The 20815-nt window shown below is 38.3% G+C and overlaps 1 protein-coding gene and 1 pseudogene across 4 annotated transcripts in view; both read right to left on the bottom strand.

Moving 5' to 3' along the window:
• PDSS2 (decaprenyl diphosphate synthase subunit 2) overlaps positions 1–18469 on the bottom strand; it is a 383533-nt gene extending 365064 nt beyond the window's left edge. For all 4 annotated transcript variants that reach the window (XM_077162555.1, XM_077162557.1, XM_077162556.1 and 1 more), the window contains exon 1: positions 17908–18469. In XM_077162555.1, the coding sequence (XP_077018670.1) occupies positions 17908–18185 (278 nt within the window). In that variant the 5' untranslated portion in view covers positions 18186–18469. The remainder of the gene's footprint in view (positions 1–17907) is intronic.
• LOC143685019 (chromobox protein homolog 3 pseudogene) lies at positions 2110–10395 on the bottom strand (annotated as a pseudogene).
• Positions 18470–20815: the final 2346 nt, after the last annotated feature.

Below are 20815 nucleotides of genomic sequence, written 5' to 3' on the forward strand. Positions count from 1 at the left end.
AGTCTCAATAAATTTAAAAAGACTGATATCATGCAAAACACTTTCTCATATCATAAAGGAATGAAGCTGGAAATCAATAATAGTCAGAGTGCCAGAAAATTCACAAATATGTGGAGGCTCAACAACACACTCTTAAACAACCAGTGGGTCAAGGAAGAAATTACAAGAGAAATCAGTAAATATCTTGACGCAAATGAAAATGAAAACACAACATATCAAAATTTATGGGATGCAGCAAAGGCAGTGCTAAGAGGGAAATTTATTGCCCTAAATGCCTATGTCAAAAAAGAAGAAAGAGCAAAAATCGAGGAATTAACTGTCCACTTGGAAGAACTAGAGAAAGAACAGCAAATTAAACCCAAACCAAGCAAAAGTAAAGGAATAATGAAGATGAGAGCAGAAATAAACAAAATTGAGAATATGAAAACGATCAAGAAAATCAACAAAACCAGAAGTTGGTTCTATGAGAAAATCAGTAAGATCGATGGACCCTTAGTGAGGTTGACAAAAAGAGGAGAAAGGAGGCAAATAAATAACATCAGAAATGGAAGAGGAGCCATAACCACTGACACCACAGAAATAAAGGAGGTAATGAGGGGATACTATGAACAACTTTATGCTAATAAACTAGACAATGTAGATGAAATGGACAACTTCCTAGAAAGGCATGAACAACCAACATTGACTCGAGAAGAAATAGACAACCGCAATAAACCAATTACAAGTAAAGAAACTGAATCAGTCATTAAGAAGCTCCCCAAAAAGAAAAGTCCAGGACCAGATGGCTTCACATGTGAATTCTAACAAACATTCAAGAAATAATTAGTACCAATCCTGCTCAAACTCTTCAAAAAAATTGACGAAGAGGGAAAGCTACCTAACTCATTCTACAAAGCCAACATCACCCTCATACCAAAGCCAAACAAAAATATTACAAGAAAACTACAGACCAATCTCTCTTATGAACATTGAGGCAAAAATCCTCAACCAAATTCTTGCAAATCGAATCCAGCAGCACATTTAAAAAATTATAAACCATGACCAAGTAGGATTGATCCCACGTATGCAAGGATGGTTCAACATAAGAAAATCAATTAAGGGACTCAGAAAACCTTTTTGACCAAAAGGAGGAAGAGAGAAATGAGACAAAATAAAGTTTCAGTGGCTGAGAGATTTCAAATAGAGTTGAGAGGTTATCCTGAAGGTTATTCTTATGCATTATATAGAAATCCCCTTTTTAGTTTATGGTGTATTAGAGTGACTAGAGGGAAGTGCCTGAAACTGTAAAGCTGTGTTCCAATAGCCATGTTTCTTTTTTTTTTTTAAAGGAATATAAAACTATTTATTGACCACTGCTCACCAGCATTTACAATAAAGTAAACAATATACAGTTGGATAACATTCCAATTACCATGAAGTTACTGTTTGTTCTGGCTTCTGCTGAACCAGTAACCCAAATGCTGAAAAGATTGAGCCTACATGTAAGGAATGTGTTGGGGGAAAAGAAAAACCATGCAGGTCAACAGTTTAGATTACAAATGTTTACCCATTTAAGCCAACAGGTCTTAAATTGCAACATCTTTAACCATCTGATTAGGTTTCTATAAAGCATGACCTTTCAGTCAATATAGCACAGGGATTTCAACTTTCCATAAAAGAATGGCTCTCTAGAAAGAACCTTTAATTGGCCTTTTAACTATGCCTTGTTTGACTAATGAAAATAAACAGTACTACCTTGTTTTCTCATTTGGGTGGGGAGAAGGTTGGTTATGGCAGAGTTTCTTCTCAGAGTTTCACAAGTATTTTGCATTTATATGATTAAAGACATAGACATGGATTTTGCTCTGGTGCTTCAAATTATATAAATTATATGTATTATATTTAAATTGTACAATTAATTACTGAATCATCTGTATGATTTGAAAGTTTATGACTTGAGGAAAATTTTTAATTTAAGTGATTTCTTACTCAGAATGATGGCATCACAGAACAACCATGGACATACCCATGGTTGTGAAATGCCTTTTTTTAATGGTTTTGCTTTCAATGAATGTAAAAAAAATAATAAAAAATAAAAAATACATATGTATTTACACACACACACACACACACAAAAAAAAAAACACAGAAAGGTCAGAATGGTCTCCTTAGGCATATATGGGGCTAAACACAAGTTCTGATTCAGTAAAGACTACGGGAAATTTTCCCACATTTAGAAAAGCTGTTCTCTAATGTAAAGGAAATAATATACCATGGTATCAAATGTTCTTTTCTGATAAATGATGCAACCACAGAAAGCTTTTATTTGTTCAAAGTACCCAGTGATATTGATGCAAAAACAAAACAAAAACCAATACCCCCCCAAATACCTAACAACTCCCCCAATAATACTACTTCAAAACAAACATATCAAACTTGATTTCCAGTAGAATATTTTTCACACTAATAAATCAAAAAACCAAGACCCAGATTATATATATATACAAATATATACAAAAAGCAATCCAAACAATTATTGAGCTTCATCTTCTGGACAAGAATGCCAAGTTAGTCTCTCTTCATAAAACGCAATTACAATTTGAGGATACTTCATGTTTGCCTCTTTGGCCAGCACCAAGTCTGCCTCATCTGAATTTTTCCACTTCATGAGAAACATTAATTCTCCACTGCTGTCTGTGGTACCAATTATGCGTTCAGGATCAAGACCTCTTGCAAAGCCTCTTGGTTTGTCAGCAGCATCTCTTTTCTTCTTTGATTTGCTGTCATCAGATTGACTGTCAGATAATGATTTTCTTTTTGTACCATCTTTTTCTTTACCAGCTTTTTGAGAATTAAGAAATGCTTCAATTAACTCTGGGCAATCTAAATTTTCTTCAGGGTCCCAAGTATTGTCAGCATCTGTAAATCCCTTCCACTTCAGGAAATACTCCAACTTCCCATTTACTACACATCGATCCAGTACTTTTTCCACCACAAATTCTTCAGGTTCTGCCTCGTCTACTTTTTTACTCTTTCCATTCTGCTTCTTTCCCATTTTCTGCAATGTAGTTTTATTGGAGGCCATTTTTTATTGCAGACTTGAAGAGCTATTATTCACCGCCTCCAAGCTGCTCCAGGTCCCGGGTCTGCAGCGTCTCCAGCCCTGCGCGCCTCCAGCTCAATAGCCATGTTTCTTGAAGACGATTGTATAATGATACAGCTTTTACATGGTGATTGTGTGATTGTGAAAACCTTGCATTCGATGCTCCTTTTATCTTCAGTATGGACAGATGAGTAAAAAAAAAAACGGATAAAAAATAAATAATAGGGGGAACAAAGGTTAAAATAAACTGAGTAGATTGAAATATTAGTGGTCAGGAGAGAGAGGGGTAAGTGGTACAGCATGCATGAGTTTTTTCTTTTTTATTTCTTTTGCGGGAGAGATGCAAATGTTCAAAAAAATGATCATGGTGATAAATACACAACCATGTGATGATATTGTGAGCCACTGATTGTAAATATGTCAAGAGTGTTTGTATGTCAAAAATTGTATGTTTGTTTGTCGTTTACAATAAAAACATTAAAAAAAATTTTGCTGGGAGGGGGGCTTTTTGATTATCCACGGAGTTGTGACCCACCCAACTGTGGGTGGTAACTTTTGGTTAAATGGTTTCCATGGTGAAGTATCTCTACCCATTCAAGAAGGGATTTGCTTACTGTAGCACTGTACACTGCTTACTGTAGAGGGAACCATTTTGGAAAAAGTTTTAGAGTCCATGCAGAAAGAGACCTTTGGAGACAAAGAAAGAAAACGCCCCTGGGGGTGAAGCCTGGAGAGAAAGCTAACAGATGTTACCAGGTTTGCCATGTGCCTTTCTAGTTGAGAGAGAAATCCTGAACATCATCGTCCTTCTTGAACCAAGGTATCTTTCCCTGGATGCCTTACATAGGACATTTCTATAGCCTTGCTTTAATCTGGACATTTTCACAGCCTTAGAACAGGCAAATTTGCAACTTAACAAATTCCCCTTTTTAAAAGCGGTTCCATTTCTGGTATATCACATTCCAGCAGCTTGCAAACTAGAATAGCTACCATACTAATGCAAACTGTTAATAAAGGGAAAACTTGTTTGCCTAAGGTGGGGTATATGGGATGTGTGTTTTGTCTGCATGGTTGTCTATAAACCTGCAAGTTCTCTAATAAACATAAATAAATAATCTTTTTTTTAAAAAAGTCTCTACAAAGGAATCAATACCCACAAACAGAAGAGACTAAATGTCATAATTTGTCTCCAAAATTGCATACTAAAGTAATGCCATCTATCTAAAATTAAAATAGAGTGTTCTGAAGGAAAAGGCAAAATGAGAGTGTTTAGATTAAAATTTTATCCCATGAGCCAAATTTTTCAAGATGACAGTCATCAGTAAAAATAATAAAGGTGAGCCAGGTTCAATTCCCAGTCCACGCACTTCCCAAAAAACAAACAAGCAAAACAAAGGAAAAAACAAACATGCTGCAATAAAAGAATACGTACATGGAAAAAGAACAAAATGTGACCCCTGTCATCCAGCATACAAAAATAAATAAATATACAAAGTTATACTGCACAAAAAAAAATCTTCAAAAACAACAAATACTTAGTCAATTCTATACTGATAAAAGTATTAGTCACTTTTTGAAACAATTAAGAATTCATCACATAATTATTCAAAGCATTTAAGTTCTTGACAGTAGGTACTACATGAAGTGAACTAAACAGCTAAAAGTACTTAATTTTAAAAAAAATCATTTCTTCAGAAATATGTGTTTAAAATTATAAATATTATGCACAAGTAGATAATTACATTTCCTCAATGAGGTAGCAATGAAACTGTAGGGTGCAAATTGCACTGGGAAGAAATGAGGGTTGCTGTTTGTTGCTTCCTCCAGTCTCCCCCATACTGCCAATCCACATTATACACCTGGGCTTTCACTCCATCCTTCATAACACTGTCCAACTTGGATAGGTCTACAATCATCCAAAGCCCTTGAAGCCAAATGCTGTTCAGAATTTTCTATTTGCCTGATTTTAGGACTGCATTTTACCCAATGCTCCAGCAGGATCTGAAGCAGCACCTTATAATTAAACACATTAATATTTCTGCAGTAAAATGCATGAATATTCACATTAAGTTGAATAAATAAAGCCTATAAATAGTTTCACCAATTCAGTCCAGGTTTATGGGTTTGAAAAAGCATCATTTTCTGAGCTTTTACAGTTTTTAAATTGTGAGGAAAGAAGTATAGACTTGTATTACCACACTGCATTCACTCTGTTGTGAGTGAATGCTTGAGAACCAGCAATGGGCTCCCATAACAGCCACCTTCCGTTAAACACTAACTTCTAAACTATTCTGGAATTGGCAACACTTTTGGAAATCAGCCAGTCAAACTTTTTATTTTCATTCCTTAGGAAACTATGGCCCAGAAAGATGAAGGAACTTGCCTGGAGTCACATAGTTATCTACTGACAGAGTTGAAACTAAAACACACCAGACCTGCTGCTTTCTCTTTCTTCCTCCTTTTTTTTTTTCTTGGTGAGATTAGAAGTACTTTTTTTAAACTTTTCAAAATAATAATTATAGACTCACAGAAAATTGCCAAATTAAGATACTATTGCATTCTGCATGTACTCTTCACCCAGGTTCTCCCAATGGTGACATACACCTTAATATAATATCAAAGCTAGGAAACTTGACATTAGTGGTAAGTGAACTACAGACCTTATTCAATTTTCAGCATTTTTTAACCGCATTCATTTCCTTGTGTAGGTGTGTATGGATCTATGTAATTTTATCCCATGTATAGATTCACGTAACCATAATCCCAATCAAGACACAGAGCTGTTGCACCACGAGAAAACACCTCTTTGTATTCACACCACACAGATGTTTCCTCTACATCAACTACAAGGAATGTTTGTGTCCTTTGACTAACATACTGAGAGCTTTTTCTTAATTATCAATGCTTTGCTAATGGGATTTCAACAAATTATAGTGTACAGCAGGTAAAATAATATAGCTTCATAATCCATGTTTTCAGTTATAATTTCCAATAACCACAACCTGCCTAATCTGTGGCTCAAATACCAGCTCCTTTGCTAAAACAGACAAATACATAAATCTCCCCACCAAAGTTTCTTTACTCATTGGCTGCCTGTAAGTTTAGATAGCTCAAATAATTTTCAACATACTATCTCAGTAAATGTAATAAAATTACATTCATATTTCCTCTCTTACAAAATAAAGTCATTTATATATGTTTGCAACAACTTTGCTGACATTATATTGTTCCTTTCCACTTCATTCACTGTACTAAAGGAACACACAGACAGGTGTGTAAGTCTGCCAGGGCTACCATAACAAATACCACATACTAGTTGGTTTAAACAACAGGAATTTACTGTTTCACAGTTTTGGAGACTAAAAATCCAAACTCAAAGTATTGGCAAGCCATGAATTCTCTGAAGTCTGTAGTGTTCTGGTGGTGGCTTACTGGCAATCAATATGTGCCTCCATTACATGGCAATTTGTCTCCTTCAGCTTCCTCCTGTGGCTTCTACACCCTTGGATTATAAGGGCTGCAGTCATACTAGATTAACGATCACCTGTTTCAGTTTGGCCTCATCTTGATAGCATGTTTGAAGATTCCATTTACAAAGGAATTCACATTCACTGGACCAGGAAGAAGAGTTGAACATGTCTTTGGGGAGGCATGATTCAATTTCGCACATCAGGATAAGCTACAATCTGGACCATTAGTTTGATAAACTTTATCTGCTGTGTCTCGGTTGACCTCAGAAGGGATCTTCTCCAAGTCCCCTTCTGGTGCTCTCGCAACTAAGGAGATGATCTGCAATTCTCAGAATGCACACATAAATAATGTTTTAACTCTGCCTCTTCACATTTCAGTGATTTATTATAGGGACTCAACACTCACATTGCAATATGCTACTATGACCCCTGCCACTAGAACTACCATTTCTACCACACAAACCCAAAGAGCAGTTGTTTCTAATAGCTTAAATATTTATAAAAACTGAGGAACGAGATGCCAGCAAGTAACTTAAACAGGCTGAGTTAACCATCAATCCAGAGCTCTTTCAAAACCTGTAGAACAACTGTCCAATTTTCTAGACAGAGCAGTCAAAAGGAGAGCGTGAGCATGGCAGATTGAGCCATGTACCCCAGAAAAAAGTTTGTTCTTAATTTTAATACCATTTATGTGGATGTCAACCCATTGTAAACAGGATCTTTCAAAGATGTTATTTTTAGTTAAGGTGTGCCCAACTGAGTCAGGATGGGTCTTACTGCTGTTGCTGGGGGACTTGTAGAAAGAAAACCACAGGAAGGAGCTGGAAGCTAGAAGTCAGCTAGAACCCAGAAGAGAAGAAGACAGGCCAGGTGATAGGACTGAAAGCCTGTCAGAACATTACTGACCACGGGAAAAAAACAAGGCTTCCTGTCTCCAAAACCAGGAGACAATAAATTCCTGCTGTTTAAACCAAACCATTGCATAGTATTTGTCATACGGCCAGGACTAAGATGAGGATTTGGTCCTAAGAGGTATAATACTATCTTGCAGACTAAGAGACAGTTTGCTTTGTTCTAGTCCCACATTACAAGCAGACGATTCACTAATGCAGGTGCCTAAGTCCCCTAGTTATTTCTGGAAATTTCTTGTAATTTCCAACAATAAGCAACTTCTCAATTCTAACTTTCATTGGAGAGAGCTCTAGTCTTTTCTGTTTAAATATAAACATTGTAGTAATCCATTTTAAACAAGATGTCTCCTTCTTTTCAACTGTTCAAGTTTATATTAATTGTGGGTATTAGGAATCATCATAAAAATATACAAAAAAACAAAACATGTATGAAAGTTTAAAGAAAAAAGAGAAATAAAGTAATCAAAAGAATGAAAGACCATCAGTACAAGCAGCAAAAGTATTGGATAAAATTTAACAGTTAGATTTTAGTTTTTGGTAATAGGCGTATAATTCATTTAGAACCAATTTCCTCACAGATAACAAACATAAACCCTGCATCTCTGTTCTAGTTTGCTAGCTGCCAGAATGCAATATACCAGAAACAGAATGGCTTTTAAAAGGGGAAGTTGATAAGTTGCTAGTTTACAGTTCTAAGGCCAAGAAAATGTCCCAATTAAAACAAGTCTATAGAAATGTCCAATCTAAAGCATCCAGGGAAAGATACCTTGGTTCAAGAAGACCGATGAAGTTCAGGGTTTCTCCCTCAAGTGGAAAGGCACATGGCAAACACAGTCAGGGTTTCTCTCTCAGCTGGAAGGGCATGTGGCAAACACGGAGTCATCTGCTAGGTTTCTCTCCTGGTTTTCTGTCTCATGAAGCTCCCTGGGAGGTGTTTTCCTTCTTCATCTCCAAAGGTCACTGACAGGTGGACTCTCTGCTTTGTGGTGCTGCAGTAGTCTCTGCTCTCTCTGAATCTCTCACATTCTCCAAAATGTTTCCTCTTTTATAGGATTCCAGTAAACTAATCAAGACCCATCCAAATGGGTGGAGACACATCTCTACCTAATCCAGTTTAACAACCACTCTTAATTGAGTCACATCTCCAGGGAGATGATTTAATTATGGTTTCAAACATACAGTACTGAATAGGGATTAAAAGAAATAGCTGCCTTTAGAAAATGGAATTAGGATTAAAACATGGCTTTTCTATGTGTACATACAACCTTTCAAACTCGCACATTGTCCTATACCTAGCAGCGTGGGAAATGACTCCCAGGGATGAGTCTAGCCCTGGTACCATGTGATCAACAATGCCATCCTGACCAAAAGGGGGAAAAGAAGCATAACAAATAAGGAATGAGCTCAGAGAGTTTAAATAGAGTCGAGAGGCTACTGTGGAGGTCACTCTTACGCATCCCTCAGTTAGACATTACTACCTATCATAACTTGGCAAACCCCAACCAAAACCATTCCTGCCAATCCTAAAGAATACCTAGGGCATTAACATAAGATTCTACAGATGTTCCAAGCACTAGGGTAACTCTCCAAAACCTAAAACCTACAACTTCCAGATGGGTCCCTGGATCATATAAGTCCTGAAAAGCAGAAGGGCCAGCCCATCCAGAATATCAACTAGTTCTATCCCCCATCCCATATTATCAACAGCCCCTTCCAACATGAAAAAGTTAGAATGGGCATAGCTCAAATACCCCTAAAGAGTAGAAGAAAGATCAAAGGTGATGGTGGAGTTATACAGAGAAGGTCAAGTTTAACAAATGAGTATGAGTGCTGAATTATTATACTGATATTTCTTTTAACTATCATCTGGAAGTTGTAGGCTGTAGTACCTTAGAGAAGTTAGAAATAAAAACCTAAAATTGTGGAATTGTAACCTATACCAAATTCTGATACCTGTTCTACAATTAATTGTTGCAATATACTTTGAAATTTATTGCTTTTATGTATACATATTATTTAAAGAGAAGGAGGAGTTTAACAGAGAAGATAGGACTTAACAAATGAGTTTAACTGCTGAATCCTTATACTGATATTTCTGTTGGTCCAGTATCTGGAACAGTTAGAAGAAAAAAGAAAAATCATGGAACTGTAACCCATACCAAACTTTAAAATCTGTTCTATAACTACTTATTAAAATGTACTTGGAAATTTAGTGCTTTTTTGTATTTATGTTATATTTCAAAATAAAAAAGGCAAAAAAAAAAAGTGTTTGTAGAAATCCATTTCTAGGAATCCTTTATTTAAAAAAAACAGTACTACAAATGTATGTAGAAGGATGACATTCAAATATGTATAATATAAAAAAAATGGAAACGACATATGTCAAAAATAATAGTTAAAATTAACTCCATTTAATGGAATATCATCTAGCCATTAAAAACATGTTTCCACTCCTTTTATCCAGGGTATGGATAGATGAGTAAAAAAATATGGATAAATAAATAATAGGGGGGACAAAGGGTAAAATTAATTGAGTAGATGGAAATATTAGTGGTCAATGGGAGGAGGTGGTAAGAGATATGGTATGCATGAGTTTTCTTTTTTCTTTTTATTTCTTTTTCTGGAGTGATGCAAATCTTCAAGCAAATATCATGGTGATGAATATACACTAAGTGGTGATACTGTGAGCCATTGATTATATACCATGTATGGACTGTGTGTGAAGATTTCTCAATAAATTTAAAATATATATTTGTATATATATATGTGTATATATATGTGTGTGTGTGTGTGTGTGTGTGTATACATACATGACAATCAGAGTGCACAGGTGGTTCAGTGGTAGGATGCTCATCTTCCACACAGGAGATCCGGGTTCAATTCCCGGGCCATGTACCCCACAAAATAATAATAAATGTATGTATTTTAAATTTAATATATATTTATATAACAATCTGAATACACAGACAAACTAGAGGAACAAGCAGAAATGAGAGGAGAATCAATAAAAGGAGGAAAGAAAAAAATCTGGGTGGGCTTAATAGATTTTTGCTTCTTTGTTTTTTTGGCTTTCTGTCTGAGCTTAGGCTCTCACTGGAGCTGTGTAAGGTAGCTAAACCCAGGATGGAAACCTGCAGTCTTCTGGAGATGGAATCAGAGAAAAGAGGTAATCCCAGAAGCCAGAAAATTAGGGAAGAAATTTTACAAAAGAGAGAGCCACAGAGAGCTCCAAATTCTGCATACAGACGTCCAAATTTCTGTCTGATTCCTGAACAATGCATACAAAGGATACACTCCAAGCAGTCAAGCAACTGCTAAAAGAATCAATGCAGATTTCTAGTTTTGTCCACTGCGGGGGAAATAGAGTTTGGAATATAAATTCAATTAAGTTAACTGACATAAACAAAAAAAATCATCAGTCATAAGAAGGCTATTTATTATTGCTTTTATGTATACACGTTATTTAAAGAGAAGAATCCAGACATCTAAAGAAACAGAGAAATGTGACCCACATTCAAGAGAAAAGACAAATGATAAAGACCAAATCCAGGGAAACCTAGATATTGGGCAGGTTAGATTTTAACCATGGTAAAGAACAGAAAAGAAAATAGGGTTGCTTGAAGGAATTAAGCCAGTGAATTTGAAGAGGCCAAAAGAAAGCATCCTACCTGAAAAACAGACAAAATAAAATTGAAAAAAAAGAAAGAAGAAAAGAGACTCAGTGACATATGGGGCCATATAATAAAGTCTAACATGCATGTATATCTGGAATTCTATAATGAGAAAAGAGAATGGGACAGAAAAAAATACTTGAAAAAATATAAGGTGAAAATTTCCCAAATATGGTCTGAAATACAAATTTACAGATTCAGGAAGTATACCAAAAATTAAGCAGGATAAATAAGAATATCACATCATAGTCAAATTGATGAAAAACAAAGATAAAAGAAATCTTGAGAGTAGCTGGAGAAAAACAACAAAATGCAGAAAAGAAACAAGAAATTAAAGACTATCTTTATGACAGGATGTAGAAAGCAATAATCGTAAAAAAAAAAATGTATAAATTGTGGTTTGTAAGAATTTAAATTTTTCTACTCATCAAAAGACACCATTAGAAAAAAGAGATTGGGGGGCGGGCCAAGATGGCGACTTAGCAATGTGCGCGTTTTAGTTCATCTTCCAGAAGAACTACTAAATAACCAGAAACAGTAAAGAACAGCTCCCGTAGCCACGATAGTGACCGGACACACAGCGTACCCCAGTCTGGACCAGCTGGACCGGCTGCGAGTCTCCAGAACCGTGAGTTCCCCAAGCCGAGACAGCGCCCCTCCCCCACAGGTGGCTTCCCGGAGGGAAAGGAAAGAGACTCTAACAGTAGCAGGGACTGAGTCCAACCAAACACCAATTGTGGCATTAATAAACAAATTCTGACTACTAAAAATAGGCCCCCAGCTCAGGCGAAATTGGTCAAGGCGGAGGTCGCTTATTGTGCTAACTACAAAAGAGGAAAGGGGACTAAACAGGTTTTTGTGGTTGTTTCTACAGAGGCTTGGCTGCCTCTGGATTCAGTGGTGGGACTACTTGGGCCGCAACTGCCCCAGGAATAGGCAGAAACAGACTGCTTTCAGGGCTATCTCCCATGTGTGCCTTCCCCAGGGGAGGGGTGAAGCCCAACTCAGGTAGAATCCCTCTCTCAAGGAATTCAGACCCCAGGGCTTGGCAATTTGAAGCCATTAAAACCAGCCTACAACCTCTCCTCTGTCTCCACCACGCCCCCAGCAGGGAGAGCCTTCCAAAGTTAAAGGAGCCACAACATCTTTTGCTGGTGGGACCCACAGACAGACAAGCGCCACACACTGGGCAGGATAAGAAAAACAGAGCCCAGAGACTTCACAGGAAAGTCTTTCAACCTGCTGAGTCTCACCCTCAGGGAAACCTGACACAGGTGACTCCTTCCCCCTGATAGGAGGCCAATTTAGTCTGGGAAAACCCGGCTGAGTCTGTAATACCTATGTAGACCCTCCTAAGGGTGGGGAGGGAAAAGGCACCTTACAAGCAGGACAAGAAACAAGAAAACAAGAACTGAAAAATTGCCCTCTGTTAAACAAAACTTCAGCTAGAGGCCCAGAAAAAGCTGAACTGAAGGTCAAAGAACAGATAGACAAGAACTCATCTAGCAAGAAAACCCTAGGTAAGATAAGTGAAAGCAATCACCAGAATAAACTAATTAAGGTAATTAAATGTCCAGAAGCCAGTACAAAATAACAAATCACACCAGGAAAATTGAAGATATGGCCCAGTCAAAGGAACAAACCAATAGTTCAAACGAGACAGAAAAGCTGAAACAACTAATTCAGAATATATGAACAGAAATGGAAAACCTCATCAAAAACTAAATCAATGAATTGAGGGAGGACATGAAGAAGGCAAGGAATGAAAAAAAAGAAGAAATGGAAAGTTGAAAAAACAAATCACAGAACTTATGGGAATGAAAGATACAGTAGAAGAGATGAAAAAAACAATGGAAACCTACAATGGTAGATTTCAAGAGACAGAGGTTAGGATTAGTGAACTGGAGGATGGAACATCTGAAATCCAAAAAGAAACAGAAACTATAGGGAAAAGAATGGAAAAATATGAGCAAAGACTCAGGGAATTGAATGATAATATGAAGCGCACAAATATACGTGTTGTGGGTGTCCCAGAAGGAGAAGAGAATGGAAAAGGAGGAGAAAAACTAATGGAAGAAATTATCACTGAAAATTTCCCAACTCTTATAAAAGACCTAAAATTACAGATCCAAGAAGTACAGCGCACCCCAAAGACAATAGATCCAAATAGACGTTCTCCAAGACACTTACTAGTCAGAATGTCAGAGGTCAAAGAGAAAGAGAGGATCTTGAAAGCAGCAAGAGAAAAGCAATCCATCACATACAAGGGAAACCCAATAAGACTATGTGTAGATTTCTCAGCAGAAACCATGGAGGCGAGAAGACAGTGGGATGATATATTTAAATTACTAAAAGAGAAAAACTGCCAACCAAGAATTCTATATCCAGCAAAATTGTCCTTCAAAAATGAGGGAGAAATTAAAACATTTTCAGACAAAAAGTCACTGAGAGAATTTGTGACCAAGAGACCAGCTCTGCAAGAAATACTAAAGGGAGCACTAGAGACAGATACAAAAAGACAGAAGAGAGAGATGTGGAGAAGAGTGTAGCGAGAAGGAAAATTAGATATGACATATAAAATACAAAAGGCAAAATGGTAGAGGAAAGTACTACCCAAACAGTAAAAGACACCATTAAAGAAATGAACAGGAAAGCTAGAGGGTGGGAGAGAAATATCTATAAATAGGACATAAAAATTACTCCTACAACTCAATTTTTAAAAATTCTACATTAACAAATGCACAAAAGATTCAAATAGACATTTCCTAAAGGAAGGCATACAAATAGCCAGTAACATATGTCATGGTCAGCTTGGCCAGGTGGTGGTGCTTGGTAGTCTGGCCAGGCAAGCACTGTTGCTATGAGGACATTTCATGTACTGAAGTCATGATTACATTGACTACATCCACAGCTGACTGTGTTTGCTATCAGCCAAGGGGAGTGTCTCCTGCAATGAGCGACCCTTAATCTAATCAGAGGAAAGCTTTTAAGGAGGATTCAAAAGAGACATCACTCTTTCTGCTTCAGCTGGCGAGCCTCTCCTGTGGAGTTTGTCCAGACCCTTCATCATAGTCACCAGCTTCACAGTCTGCCCTACAGATTTTGGACTTCTCCATCCCATGGTTGCCCAGCCAGCCTCTCATGGGGGTTCTGTGAAGGTCTTCAACAGTTACCAGCTTATGACCTGTCCTACAGACCTTGGACTCTACATTTCCACAGTTACGTGAGACACTTTTATAAATTTTAGGGTATCTCCTGCAGATTTTGTTTCTCTAGAGAACTCTACCTAATAAAACATGCAAAAAAGTTTAATGTCATATGTCATCAGAGAATTGCAAATTAAAACAACCATATGTTGCTACACATTATAAGAATGACTAAAAGACTGAAAACATGAAATGCTGGCAAAGACCTGAAGCAACCAATTTTAAAACTTATTACAAAGCTATGATAACCAAAGCCATGTGGTATTGGCACAATGACAGACAAACAGACCAATGGAATACAACTGAGAGTGCAGAAATAAACCCATACCTCAATGGCCAACTGATTTTTGACAAGGATGCTAAGACCACTCAATGGAGAAAGAATAGTTTCTTCAACCAGTGGTGGTAGGAAAACCATATATCCACATGCAAAAGAATGTAAGTGGACCTTGTTCTCATTTGCAAGCTGTCGGAATGCAATATACCAAAAATAGAACAGCTTTTAAAAAGGGGAATTTATTAAGTTGCAAGTGTACAGTTCTAAGCCCATGATAATGTCCAAGTTAAAGCAAGCCTATAGAAATGTCCAATCTAAGTCATCTAGGAAAAGATACCTTGGTTCAAGAAGGCCAATGACATTCAGAGTTTCTCTCTCTCAACTGGAGAAGCACATGATGAACCTGGTGACATCTGCTAGCTTTCTCTCCAGGCTTCTTGTTTCATGATGTTCCCCCAGAGACATTTTCCTTCTTCATCTACAAAGGTCTCTGGCTGCAAGGGCTCTCATAATTCTCATGGCTGTCTCACGGCTCTGTTGCTCTCTCAAAATGCTCCCTCTTTTAAAAGATTCCAATAAACTAATCAAGACACACCTGGAGTGGGTGGAGTCACATCTCCACCTAATCAAAGGTTAATACCCACAATCGAGTTAGCCACATCTCCATGAAGATAATCTAATCAAGTTTTCAACCTACATTCTTGAATCAGGGTTAAAGAAACAGCTACTCCCACAAGACTGGATCAGGATTAAAACATGGCTTTTCTAGGGCACACAGTCCTTTTAAATCACCACAGTCTTCTACCTCATACCATCTACAAAAATTAACTAAAAATGGATGAAAAATCTAAACATAAGCACTAAAACCATAAACTCTTAAAAGAAACTTGGGGAGAAATTGTCATGATTTAAATATAACATCAAATGCATGAGCAGCAAAACAAAAAATAGATAAACTGATCTCATTAAAATTAAAACCTTTGTGCATCAAAAGATATCAAGAAAGTAAAAAGACAATCTACAGAATGGGAGAAAATAATTGCAAATCATATGTCTGATAAGGGTTTAGGATTCTAAATGTAAATGAACTCCTACAACTCAATGAAAAGAGACAAACCCAATTTAAAAATGGGCAAAAGCCTTGAATTCCTCAAACATATACATATACATATATATATATATACACACACACACACACAAATGACCCATAAGCACATAAGAAGATGCTCAACATCAATAGTCATTAGGGAAATGCAAACGAAAACACAATGAGATACCACTTCACACCCATTAGGATGGCTATTTTAAAAACAACTACAAACAACAACAAAATAAGTGTTGGAGAGGGTGTAGAGAAATCAGAATAGTACACTGGTCCTGGAAATGTAAAATGGTGCAGTCCTTGTAGAGAACAATTTGATAGTTCTTCAGAAAGTCAATCAGAATTATCATATTGTCCATTAATTCCACTTCTGGTTATATACCCAAAATAATTAAAAACTGGGACTCAAATAAATACTTCTATATCAATGTTCACAGAGCATCATTCACAATAGGTAATATGTGGAAGCAACCCAAGCATCTATCGGCAGACGAATGAAGAAAAGATTAAATATACATGCAATGAAATATTATTCAGCTATTAGAAGAAATGAGGTTATGATACATGCTACAACCTGGATGAACCTTGAAGACATCATGTTGACTGAAATAAGCCAGGCACAAAAGGACAACTGTATGCTTCAACTTATATGAAATATCCAGAATAAGCAAATTCTTAGAGATCAAAAATAAACCAGAGGATAGATAGTATGGATCGGGAAGAGAAAGGAATGGGGAGGTATTGCTTAATAGGTACAGAATTTCTGTTTTAGGTGATGAAAACATTTTGGTAATGGAAGCACAACATTGTAAATGTAATTAATACCACAGAAGTATATGCTTCTTTATGATGACAAGGGAATATTTTGTGTGATATGTTACCAACCATTAAAGAAAAAGAGAGAGAGAACAGGGGGGAAGAAATCACTTAGTCCAGAGTTTTTAAAGATCCTTGGCACTACTGACATTTTGGGCCTGATGATTCTTTGTTATGGGCAGCTATCTAGTTAGATGCCAGTAACGTGTCCCCATTTATGACAACCTAAGTGTCTCCAGACATTGTCAAATGTCCCTTCTGGGGGCAAAACTGGCCTCAGTTGAGAACCACCGTTCCAATGTTAAAAAAGTGTGGAAAAGGTCCTAAAAAGTTTCCAAATGAAAGAGACTAAAAAGATGACAACTAAATGTAGTATCTGCTTCTAGGATGGGTCCTACATTGGAGGGAGAACAATGCTATAGTCCTTACTGGGTTAATTAACATAATTAGAGTATGAATGGTAAATTAAATAAAAGTGTTTTATCAATATTAAATGTACCTAAATTCCTAATGGTACTGTAGTTAGGTAAGAGACATCCCAATGCTTATAAAACTCACACTGACGTATTTACAAGTAGCAGACCACAATGTACACAATCTACCCTGAAAAGATTAAAATATATATACTTTAATATACACACATACTTATGTATATGTGAATAGTATATATGTATATTATAGGTGAATCTGAGTTAAGAGTATGAGAGTATATTCTTTGTACTATTTTTCTTGCAACTTTTCTGTACGTGAAAAACTTAACAAATAAGCTTTTGTTTAGCTTTTTTAAAGTAAAGAAAAAGTTGTGATGCTTAAAATTCTAATCACAGGTTTCACAGCAGTAGTCCAGCATAAATGGTAAAAATTCCAAGATAATAATGGCTACTGACTGGATAAATTCCTACTTCAAGCCTGGGGCATCTCCGGAAACAACCTCTCACCTCACCCCACCCCACCCACCCCACCTACACCTCCTTTTGGAGAGGAACTATCGAATAGTGTAGAAGCAGAAATTAACCCTTTCCATTTTCAAAAGGCCATTCTTAGAAAGTGACTCAATAAATTCATATCCCAGCTTGATTTCTTCACAAATCTCTGGGGCATTTTCACCCTCAACAATTAAGAAGCAAAATCACCAGAAGCGTTAAAGTATCTCTTAAAAGAAAATCTTATCCACTAAGCTGAGCAAGTCGGGGAAGAATGTTAAGGGCAGTGGACTAGGGGAGGACAACACCGACGGCCTAGGAAGGCTGTAGGGGGGTGGGGTGAGGGTGGGGGTGGAGAGATAAGTCTGGTCTGAAACAGGCAGGTGTATGTACTGGCAGGAAGAATTCCAGCGGATACGAGTGTGCTGTCAGAAGAAAGTGTATCTCACCTGGCTGTGGTTAGTAGAGGGTGCCGGGTTCCCACCAGCTTCCGCACCTGCATAGCGATGTTGCTGAGTTCGTCGCTCAGCAGGCAGCGGAGGCTCATGAAGGACGTGGGATAACCCACGATCTTCTCCGCCTCGGACACCACCTGATTCCAATGGGCCGGGGACCAGGAGCCTAGCGTGGAGATAGTTTCGAGGGACGGGGACCACCATGGGCGACGTGGGGGACCCAAGGCTCGAAGAGAGCGGGTCAATCGCAACAGCAACTGCCCAAAGCTCATAGTTTTGAATCTGGTAGGGTCAGGTACTTTGGCAGTATCCAGAGGTGGCGTGGGGAACAAACCAGAGGCAAAGGAGGAATTTGCAAGGACTAGAAGGAAGAGGCGACTCCTGACCCTCAAGAAGGTAGTTGGCTTTCTGGAACGGTGATCAAAAACGAACTTGAGCTTGTACTTTCTGCCGGTCGAGCTAGAAGACAGTAGACCCAGTTCAGCACTGTCCCAGACCACCTCCAGTAGAAACTACGGCCAGTGTCTTCTTGGGGGCCGCCATATTAGAAGCTTGAATTACGGCCTGCCGTAAATACGGGGGCGGGCTGTTAGGAAGCAATGCCTGTTCCCTACTTTACGGCACAACTAGGAACGCCCCCAAAGGGGCGGGACTTTGGAATGATTCCGGAAGGCGCGGGGCAGGGCGAAATCCTCCTCTCCTTCCACCCACTCCTCCCATCCTGGGCGTTTCACGCGTGACAGGAATGGGGTTTGACCACCGAGTGAACTGTTCTTATATTCCGGGCCGAGTCTGATTCATCAGAGCATTCTCGGTGCCCGACACAGAGTGGGCGCGTGTAAACGTTTGTATCACGAAAGAGGGTCGGTGTCTACCAAGTCTCTTCGTGTCCCCAACCCCTCCTGGAAGGAAGGGGATCGGACCGAGGCGCAGGCCCCTCCCGGATGCCTCTAAGTCTCTGTCTGCCGCTCGCCTCTGGCAGGAACTGTGGGTACTGGATCTATGGGCCGGGGTTCACTGAAGGAACGCCATGTTAGGGCGTGAGGCTGAGCACACTCGTGCTTTGGCGCCCTCAGGTCCCAACCGGAGAGCGGCGGGGCTGGGCAGCACGGACTCCTCTTCCTACAGAAGATACTGGAGCTTTTGTCCGAGTCCCAGGCCTCTATGCTGAGCCTAGGTTTTCTCAAGTGTAGCCCACTCGAATCAGCCGTACCTCCTCAAGAGTGAGAAGACCGACGGCAAAGTTGCTGACCGGTATCTCTCTTCCTTTTTAAAACCAGCCGAGTTGGGCAATGGTGGTGCAGTTGCAGAGTTCTCGCCTGCCATGCCAGAGACCCGGGTTGCTTCCCGGTGCCTATTCATGCAAAAACAAACAAAAAACCAGCCAAACTCTTATCCAAAATTCAAATCTCTCATAATCCAAAACTATATCACCGATCCTAGTGGTTTCCACATATAAAAAAAATTCATTTAATTCTCAGAACAACCCTGTTGGGTAGAGAATTTTATTATTGGCCGTGTTTCATATGAAGAACTGAAGCACTGTTGAATTGTGTAAATTGTTTAAGATCACATTAGGGAGGGATGTGAACCCAGGCATTCTGGTTCTTGAAGCCATGCTTTTAACCACAACATTATATGAAGTTTTCACACCCTTAATAATGGCTTGTAAAACTCTCCAACTTTCGAAATCCTTCTGAGGTGGTTTGGAGCTATGTATTTCCAGAAAACCATGTTCTTAAATTAAATCCGTTCCTGTAGGTGTGAACCCATTGCGAGTAGGACCTTTTGATGAGGTTAATTCATGGCCCATCTCAGTCAGGATAGGTCTTAATCTTGTTACTGGAGTCCTTTATAAGCAGAATGAAGTTCAAACAGAAAGCGAAAGCCACAGGAAGCAAGACTGTGAAGGTGAAGTGAAGCAAAAGAATTGAGAGGCCAGGAGAGGCTGCCATGGGTATTACTATATGGCCGAAGAGCTTCTGATCAAGGATGTGGGCAGCTAGCCCCAGAACACCAGTCTTCCAGAAGAAAGTATTGCCTTGATGATGCCTTGTAAACTTTTTCCTAGCCTCAAAACTGAGCTGAAAAAACTTAAGACAACCCATCGCGTGGTATTTGCTTGAGCAGCAAAGGAAGCTAAACCACCTTCCAAATTCATAGTGATACTTTTTAAATTAACTTCATGCATAATACTAGACTAAACTCTTGGGCTATATATAAAATTGAGAATTAAAAAAGCACAAATTAAGGAGTAATATTCGCCTTGCACAAAAGATGCTTTTGTCAATGAAAAGTATAGCCTCAGAGTCCCTGTAAATACAAGTTTCCCTTGTGGTGCAGAAATTTGATTTTATTTACAAAAATTCAGTTTAAGGACAACTTTTCAGAGGGCACTTTTTTTCTGATGTTCATAGCAACATTAGTCACAATCACCCAAAGATGGAAACAATCCAAGTGCCCATCAACAGACAAGCAGATTAACAAAATGTGGTATATGCATACAATGGAATATTATGCAGCAGTAAGATGAAATGACATTCTGAAGCACATGACAAGATGGATGAGCCTTGAGGACATAATGCCTCACTCAAGAAAGGCCAATGGGTCAGGAACACCTCTGTCAGCTGGGAATTCACATCGCTGGCATCTGGTGGTCCCTTATAGAACATCTCCATGGAGATAATCTAATCAAAAGATACAAACCTACGGTGTTGAATAAAGATTAAAAGGAATGGTTGCTCCCACAAAAATAGATCAGGATTAAAACATGGGTTTTCTAGGATTCATAATACTTTCCAACTGGCATATTCCAGAGGGCACATTTTATATATAGTGAATTATGCTTGTAAGTATTAAACATAATAAGTAAGGCAAGCTGAGGCTCAAAAAAGAATTACTG

This window comes from Tamandua tetradactyla, chromosome 5 (assembly GCF_023851605.1).
Source record: "Tamandua tetradactyla isolate mTamTet1 chromosome 5, mTamTet1.pri, whole genome shotgun sequence".
Classification (NCBI taxonomy): Eukaryota; Metazoa; Chordata; class Mammalia; order Pilosa; family Myrmecophagidae; genus Tamandua; species Tamandua tetradactyla.